Source organism: Bos indicus, chromosome 5 (genome assembly GCF_029378745.1).
Source record: "Bos indicus isolate NIAB-ARS_2022 breed Sahiwal x Tharparkar chromosome 5, NIAB-ARS_B.indTharparkar_mat_pri_1.0, whole genome shotgun sequence".
Classification (NCBI taxonomy): Eukaryota; Metazoa; Chordata; class Mammalia; order Artiodactyla; family Bovidae; genus Bos; species Bos indicus.
In genome coordinates this window covers 27,358,955-27,368,059 of record NC_091764.1, presented here as the reverse complement: position 1 = coordinate 27,368,059, position 9,105 = coordinate 27,358,955, and the positions used below count along the sequence as shown (strand labels likewise).

At 49.9% G+C, this 9,105-nt stretch overlaps 1 protein-coding gene across 1 annotated transcript; it reads right to left on the bottom strand.

Annotated features, from left to right (window-relative positions):
* On the bottom strand, nucleotides 1–7,870 carry KRT2 (keratin 2). Its single transcript, XM_070788708.1, has 9 exons — nucleotides 7,292–7,870; nucleotides 5,805–6,019; nucleotides 5,377–5,437; nucleotides 4,463–4,558; nucleotides 3,674–3,838; nucleotides 3,289–3,414; nucleotides 1,974–2,194; nucleotides 811–845; nucleotides 1–707 (listed from the first exon to the last, which is right to left on the bottom strand). The coding sequence occupies exons 1-9, from the start codon at nucleotides 7,868–7,870 to the stop codon at nucleotides 352–354; spliced, it is 1,854 nt and encodes a 617-aa protein (XP_070644809.1). The 3' UTR covers nucleotides 1–351.
* Nucleotides 7,871–9,105: the final 1,235 nt, after the last annotated feature.

The following is a 9,105-nucleotide window of genomic DNA, read 5'->3' as shown; positions in this document are numbered from 1 at the left end:
CAAAGCCAACAAGAGAGTTATATACACAGAAGCATGTTTCCCTGGGGGCACCACCAGGGAAAAGACACAGGCACAGATGGGGTGATCAACAGAATACCCTTTGGGAGAAGGACCACCGAAAGGGCAACTGCAAGAAGGGGCAGGGAATGGGGCAGGGCTGGAAGCTCAAACCTAAACAATGCAGACTCTTCCCCTTGGGACAGAGGGTGTTACTGGCTCCAGTTGATTGGTTATGGGCATCTCTTTGCCCCACAATGCCGTGAGAGGTGGATCACAAGATCTGACTTGCTGTCAGTTAGATGTACAGAGACAGGCATTCTGGAGGGGGAGGGTCAAGGGCGGACTCCATCCTTATCTGAATGAGAAGGTCACACTGGAACTGCCACCTTCACAAGAGCCAGAACCACCCCTCTCAGAGCCATAACCACCCCCTCCAGAGCTGGACCCTCCTCTGGCACCACCTCCAGAGCTGTGTTTCCCTCCAGAACTGTATCCTCCTCCTGAACTAGAGCCTCCTCGAGAGCCACCTCCCGAGCCATAGCTCCCTCCACCGCCACTTCTGGAACCAGATCGTCTGCCTCCAGAGCTGTAACTGCTGCTTCCAGAGCTGAATCCTCCTCCATAACTGGACCCTCTACCTCCAGAACCATAACCTCCAAAGCCAGCCCTGGAGGCCACGCTTGAAGAAATGCTGCTGCTCGTCACAGCTGCAGAGAGACAGACAGCATTATACCTCAGTGCCAACTGCCTCGGCGCCTCTGCCCCACTCCACCCCCAGGACAGGACCACTCCCCCGCCCCCCGCACTTACACACAGTCACGTTGCTGCTGAGGTCTCCAGACATCCTGCCAGAGAGAGAGAAAAGATAACTCTAGGCAGAGCACTTAGGTACTCTGCATACGTGGTTTTACAACTTCCACCTATAACCACCCATGTCAGCCTCAAAACTCAGCCACCACGGCCTCACACAGCCCACTTTCTTTGGTGCTGCGGATCACAGAGATGGGGATGGGCCCCATGTTTCCACAGTCTGGCATCCCAAGTCATCTCAATTTCTTGCTCTGATAAAACTGATCGAAAGCAAATTCACTTCTGAACTGGGAACCCATTGTTTTATTTAAATCCATCTTAGGGAGTCTGATATGCAGAATCCAAGCCATACCAGAAATTCTCAAATGAAGACTGTTCTGTCAACATTCAAATCAGAGAGAACTGCGACTCTGTACAGCCTCCCTGCCCTGCACCCACCCTGCTCTCCCCTGCTTCATCTGAATTCTTTCCCACATCATCTTGCAAGCTGGGGAGAGGAGGCCCGGCCTCCAGACAGGTACCCAGCAGCAGCCCGAGCAAAGCCAAAGCCACTCCTTCTCTGTAATACTGGCTCTCTGGTGGACCGAGGAGCTTTTGCCGTCTAATTGCTTCAGCCAGACTGAATCACCAGGGGTACTGAGGACACTGACAAGGGTCTTAGACCACAGAGGAAGGAAAGGCTCCCTTCCGGAGGTTAACACATGGCTCTGTAGTTCACTCAAGAAACCTGCAAAGAGCTAGATCTGGTGCCTGCTCCTTGGGCATGCCCCAGCCAGGCGGCACCTTCCAACCCACGACATCCCACGCTGCGTCACAAGGTGGAAGGAGAAGACGCCACACACCCTGCAGACCCAGAGATGATGTTTCAGATCGTTGAGAACTAATCTTTGTTCACACCATCAGTTTTCCCTTTCAGAAAAGAGAAAGATTAATTTACTGCTTCATTTAATTTAAAATTTAACCTGCCTTGTTAGTCGTTCCACACTGATAAGCCTACAGCTGCACACTGCTGCTCTATGTCCTGAATCTCTCCAGGGATGTCAGCTCTCAGCTGTCAGAAGGCCTTGCCCCTGCCCCTGCTTTCTCTGCCTCCACCTCCAGCCCTGGCTCCAGGAGAGGAGAAGGTAGACCAGGGTACCCTCTGGCCTCCTGGGGCCCCTCACCTGCACTCCTCGCCCTCCAGCAGCTTGCGGTAGGTGGCAATCTCCACATCCAGGGACAGCTTGGTGTTCATCAGGTCCTGGTAGTCACGCAGCAGCCGGGCCAGGTCCTCGCGGGCTTTTTGAAGAGCCTCTTCCAGATCATTCAGCTTGCTCTGGGCGTCTTTGAGGGCATTCTCTCCCCGCTGCTCAGCATCTGCAATGGAGTCTTGTACATTCTTACACTAGGAGAGAAGGAGAAAAGGTTTCTGTTGGGACAGGAAGTGCAATCTGTCTTGGCAGAGGAGGAGAGGGAGGGAGCAAGGATGTGCAGGGTGTGAGAAGCCAGAATCACTGGCCCTGGAAGTGTGTCACCAGAGAGTTAATGCAAGTTACAAGCAACTTGCTAAGACTTGCTGCTGTCTCTGAGCCTCTGTCTTCCCAAGTCCCTTTTAACTGGACCCTTAACCCTTTCCCCATCATGACCTTTGATGCTCACAATCTAGGACCAGAGTCATTACCCTATTTTACAGTTGCAGCTGCAAACACTGATGTGAATGGCTTCATAGAACTTCTGTTGCTTGTGGAGTCAGTTCTCTGCCCCACATTACCTCTTCCAGAGCTAATGTCCAAACCTGGCCAACCCCCTGCAGCACTCCCTGCCCCTGCATCACACAGCCAGCTGTGCAAAGAGGTACAAATGGGAGGTGACGCCTGTGATCTTTGGTAAACCATGACCTCTAGCTTCGTAAGCCACTGTTCCATTTCACCCATGAAAGCAATCAAAAAGTTAACACAATTCTTTCCCTGCACTTAATCCCTACTTGAGAATGAGCCTTAAAAGTGAAAGCAAAAGCTGCTCAGTCCTGTCCTACTCTTTGTGACCCCATGGACTATACAGTCCATAGAATTCTCCAGCAGATCTTCCCAACCCAGGGATTGAACCCAGGTCTTCCACATTGCAGGCAGATTCTTTACCTGCTGAGCCACAAGGGAAGACCAAGAATACTGGAGTGGGTAGCCTATCCCTTCTCCAACAGATCTTCCCAACCCAGGAATCAAACTGGGGTCTCCTGCATTGCAGGTGGATTCTTTACCTACTGAGCTATCAGGAAAGCCCCAAGAATGTCTCTTGATCACTCTAAAATTGTTCTAAGTCTTAATTATGTCAAGCCCAAGGTTTTTGTGATCAACATACACTATATTAGAATTTCTCTCTTTCTCTCTCTCACATACACACACACACACACACACCTGCACACCTGCACACCACCTCCCACCCCACCCTGAGCTGCACTCAGCCAGGAGAACTGCAGCCATCCTAGGGCGTACACCCCACCTGCTTCTTCACTTGCGCGATCTCGCCTTGCAGCCTCTGGATCATGCGGTTCAGCTCGCTGATCTCCATCTTGACCTCCTTCAGGCTGTCTCCATGCTTTCCAGCAGTTATCCTGAGCTCCTCATACTGCACGGAAAGAGGAGGAGAGTTATCTAATCAGGGAGGGTCAACCAAGCTGAATGTCATGTCTGCATTTGTGGGAGATGGGGGACCAGTGCCATACTTGACTGAGGGCATTTGGGGTACTATAAACACTCTTTCTTGGGAATGATGCCCAATTTTCACTAGACAAAACCACCAGTAACTTTACTGTACACTTACTGGCTGGGCTGGAACACAGCTCATTAGAAAGAGCTGCGGCTCTCCCTGCCCACCCAGAACTTGCCTTGCTGTGGTACACTGCCTCAGCCTCGGCCTTGCTCCTCTGGGCAATCTCCTCATACTGGGCCCGGACCTCAGTGATAATGCTGTCCAAGTCCAGGCTGCGGTTGTTGTCCATGGACAGGATGACGGTGGTGTCGGTGACACTCTGTTGCATCTGGGACAGCTCCTGCAACACAGGGAAGGTCTGGCCACGACGTCCCTGCCCACAGCCACAGGCAGTGAGGAGGGATTCCCCTCCCCCGGTGTCAGGGAAATGCAGAATCTCAGACTAACTATGTACTGGGTGGGGTGTAAAGTGATATAGCCACCATTCCCAGTCAGGTAGTACTGAGAATTACGGCCGGGGTGGGGGGGTCTGCATTTCTGAGCCTCCTAGTTTATGCAGCTTAATAAGTGCCCCCAGAAAGAAGCCAGTTGATGGCAAATGCCTTAAATTGTACTTCCTGTTGCAGAAGTCATGTGTGTGCACTTGGGCAGGGAAGCGGGGAGTACATTATATTTTGACCTCTGAAATATATTGGATATAAGAAGAGAAGCAGGGTGAGTCTTTTCCTAAGGGGAGCTGGAGTGAGGGAATTTGTCCTAATAGAGCATTACTTCCTGTGACATCAGAGGAGAAAGTTCTTCTCCTCCAAGACCTATACCAAAGAAGCTCCCAGTGGCCTAGACATTGATCAGTTGAAGTCAGCCACCCATGAACCCCACCCACAGCCCCCTTTCCCAGTGGGAGAGGACTTCCTTTGAGGGGAAGGGTAGGTAGCAAGGGTCCATTTAAGAGCAGCCTACTTACTGCATCAAAGAGCATTTTTGTGAACTCCACGTCCTGTCTCAGCAAATCCACCTTGGCCTGCAGCTCCACCTTGTTCGTGTAGGCATGGTCCACATCCTACAGGGAAGGTCAGGGTCTCTGGTGAAGCTCACAGCCCCCCCATTCCCACCTTGCAGTGCTTTGTGTATGGGCCCTGCCCTGCGGTCTCTCTGCCACTCCTCCACCCTGTCCCTGTCAGCTGCTCTCCAAAATCCCAGGCACCGCAGACAATCCACAACCCCACAGGACCTCATCTGGCATGAAGTCCACAGTGCATCTCTGCAGGGGGCTACATGCCCACGTCACTGCTCACACTCCCCCAGGACCATCAGAGCTCTGATGGGACCGAGCTTTGTCAACCATTCTCTCCTTCCTGCTTGGTATGCTCTGTGTTTCCACCAAAGAGCATAACAGCCTCTGTGGCTTTTAACAGTCAGTCCCCAACTCTCCCATCCTATCTATCCATCCCACCTCTTCTGGATTTCACACCAAAGCCTCTGCAGAAACCAGGCTGAGAACACACGCTTCTGCCTTCAGGCTCAAACCTTTGTCAGCCCAACTGACTACACCTTTAAGTAGGCAATCTAAGGAAGTCCCATGCCTTCCTCGGCCCTTTAGAAAAAAAATCAAGTGCTTTCTATGGTCATAGCTTTCAAGACTCAATACAGTCTTTGAGTACGTAATTATGGGAAATGCCCTAGCAAAAGCACAGAAATTGCCTGAAGCTTGAACTACAGAGACACCTTTATTTCCATGAGAACCAGCCATGGACATGCTTCACCCTTTCCTGGCTGGTGCTTTTTTCACTCAGAGGTGTGCTCCAGCTTGTCCATCTGGGCACAATGGGCTCTGATGCATCCTCACTCCCACCCCAACCATGACATTCTCTCACTCACCTTTTTAAGTGTCACAAACTCGTTCTCAGCAGCTGTGCGCTTGTTGACTTCATCCTCATACCTGTTGGTACCCAAGGACACTGCAGTTAGATTAGTACTAGTTTGTTTCCCGTTTTTTTTTTTTTCCTTTTCCTACTGGATTCACCCAAAATACTCCATTTCCTGGGACTATTAAAAAATACTTTTGTCTAAATTGAAATGATGATAACCCAGATGAGGATGCTTTTCTATAAATTAACCATCAAACTTGTCAAAAACATGATCTCTAAAGCCCTAAATGTCTTCCTCCCAAACAATCAGCAAAGATACAGAAGGCTCTCCCCTTTATCCCCACAAATGCAACTGGGAGATGAGTGGTTTTCTGGGGCAATGACTGGATGGGCTCAAATCAAGGTTTATCTCCACCCAGTTTTCACTCTGCCACTTACTTCTTCTTAAAATCTTCAACAAGATCCTGCATGTTGTTCAGCTCTGACTCTTGTAACATTCTTTCTGAATAAAGCTTGTCCAAATGACTCTGCAGTTGGCTGATGTACCCCTGGAAGAGGGGTTCCAGGTTGGTGGTACGGGTGCCCACATTGATTTGTTGTAGCAGTTCCCATTTGGTCTGCAGCACCTGATTCTGCTGCTCCAGGAACCGCACCTGCGGGGACCAGAAGGAAAGCACATGAGCTCTGGGTTGTCCTTCCGACCAACAGGCCAGGGTCAGCTCTGATTCTCCTTCAGGAGATAGGGAAAACCACGTGGCTTCATCCTCCCCAGCTGCATGCCGGATCATGCTGGGCAGAGCTTCTGAGCTCTCTGCCTCCACACTTGGAAAGTTCTGTAGGCTCCTAAATGTTACATCCGGCACTCTCCACGCAGAGCACTCTTTTTCCTACTTTCCCATCCACTATTTTGTTTGCAGGTGCTTTCAAAACTCCAGGCCATCTCCCTCCCTGATCCTGCTTGAATTTCCAATAAAGGTCCCATAAATTCTGGGGAAAACCAAAAGCAAGCTTTCACTGGCACTGTTCCTAAGGGCTATGAGTATAAGGGCAGGGCTCCTCCATCTGATTTTTAAGAGCCTTGTAAATTTTTTAGACAGGTTTCTCTGCCTTGAAATGGGAGAGAACCCTATCACACTCCAAAGTGACATCAATTAAAAACTTTGTGGTTTATAAAACTAAGAAAGCTTCTCCTGAAGGCAGAAGTTCATTCATTCCTAAATAGATATTTCAGGCTTCGCTTCCTAGAATTTAATAGAGCAATAACTTCTAGGGAAGGAAGAACAGTCTCAGAAGATGTTTTACCAACCCCCTCTAAAACACTTGGCTTGAAATAGTCCATTCTTGTCTGTGTCAGTTTTTTACTGATTTTCAGAATTTTCCATTAGTATTGTTTGTTTAGGCTGAGACAGTAAAGCCAATGTCACAATTAATTCCCAACCGCAGACTATTATGGAAATGGCACCCATGAAGCTTGCATCTTTCCCCTGTGGATACTGCCAATTACCCAGGACAGTGTGACTGCACTTGCTGCTGCTGCTGCTAAGTCGCTTCAGTCGTGTCCGACTCTGTGCGACCCCATAGACAGCAGCCCATCAGGCTCCCCTGTCCCTGGGATTCTCCAGTGTTCTTATAAGCAAGAACACTGGAGTGGGTTGCCATTTCCTTCTCCAATGCATGAAAGTGAAAAGTGAAAGTGAAGTCGCTCAGTCATGCCCGACTCTTAGCAACCCCATGGACTACAGCCCACCAGGCTCCTCAGTCCATGGGATTTTCCAGGCAAGAGTACTGGAGTGGAGTGCCATTGCCTTCTCCAGACTGCACCTATGGCTTATTAAAAAATGAATCTTTATCATTTGCTTTTCAGTTAGCACTGAAAGAAGCAGGGCATCCTGAGCCTTAGATGAAGCCAGCTTCTCATGACTCACCTTGTCGATGAAAGTGGCAAATTTGTTGTTGAGAGCTTTGATCTGCTCCCGCTCCTGAGACTTCACGTTCTGTATCTCCGGGTCAACTTTCACATTGAGAGGCTGCAGGAGGCTCTGGTTGATAGACACTTCGTGGATACCTCCACCAGGGAATCCTCCAGGGCCGAAGCCACCAGGACCCCCAAAGCCACCAGGACCCCCCAAACCTCCAAAGCCACCACCACCTCCAAAGCGGCCTCCACCAAAACTGCCTCCTCCAACGCCGAGGCCGCCTCCAAAGCCACCTCCTCTGCCACCAAATCCTCCATAGGAGCCAAAGCTTCCACCTCCTCCAGCCACGCTAATGGAGGTGCTCCTGGACCCTCCAAGGTTAACGAGACTCCGACTGCTGAAGCCACCTCCGCCGAATCCGCCTCCGCCAAAGCCCCCGCCGCCACCGCCGTGGCGGCTCAAGCAGGAGAAGCTGGTTCCTGATAGCCGGCTTCGACCGGGGACCACGGCCGAGCCGCTACTGAAGCCCCGGAATCCTCCTCCACCTCCTCCTCTTCCTCGAGACTGGTAGGAGATCTGACAGCTCATGATGCCTTTGCCCGGAGAGGGAAGTTGCAGGTTCCCGAGAGGAGTTCCGATGGGAGACTCAGCACTGCTGTTGGAAGACTGTCATGGTCCCCTTTTATACCTGCCAACTAGGTGGTGGTGTGCATGGGTGTGGGCCCATGTATGCAAGAGTTTGGTCTGCCTGGAAGCTACTCCTGGTGAGTGATTATCAAGCTAATAGCCATTTAAAAATCTATTAATCAGCTCCCTCCCAGAACTTGTTTTCATTGCAAACTTCTGTTTATCTGAGCATCTGTGACACCATTTAATTTTTGTAAAATCATCAAAAGAGGAGGTCAGGATGAGTTTCTCAGTCTGGGAAAAAAAAAAAAAGGGCATTCTGCAGAATGCTGCTCCCTGCTCTGGACCAATCCAAGGGAGGCCAGCTGCCCCTAGGGCCTCTGGAGGCTCGCCACCCAGTTCTGCTGATGGAAGAGATGACGGGCTTAGAAACTTCGGAGGCTCCTCAATACTAGCCTCAGTGTTCCCCCTTGCTTTTTCTTCTGTGCCAGGAAGAGTCTCAACAAGGGATTTTTCAGAGCATGAATGCCATGTGGGGAAACACGCAACCTGTCACAGAAAGGAGTTGACCAAGGATGCTTCAAAAAAGTTGTCAGTTTTAGGGCTTCCCTGGTGGTCCAGTGGTTGAGATTTCACCTTCTAATGCAGGGGGTGAGGGTTTGATCCCCTCTTGAGGAGCTGAGATACCACATGCCTCATGGCCAAAAAGCCAGAACATAAACAACAGAAGCAATACCACAACAAATTCAATAAAGACTTTGAAATTTTAAAAAAAGAAGAGAATAAAGAAAAAAAAAGTTGTCAGTTTGCAAAATATCTTGACTGTTCCCTTCCCATACCACACCAGGACTCCACAGTAGCCAGTCACTGAGAAGAGGAGAATTTTCCTTCCTGTAACCAGGTCTTTATAACTATCAACTCCATGATTTTTCTACATGAAAACCCAGAGAATGAAGGCCTTCAGAGAAGTTCCTCTGTCCCTGGGTCTGTCTAACTCTAGGTACACAACAAAAGATGGCAATCATAGGCTTTATGCAACTCCAAGTTCCAAGTGTACATTGATTCAGCCATTTAGTAATCATGTATTACTTGGTGATCATGCTAAGCAGTTTGGAAGCTGGACTCTTCAATGATACCCAGAGGTGAATGAACATCAGAAGACCCATCAAGTCACCGAGTACACAGAGTCTCCATGC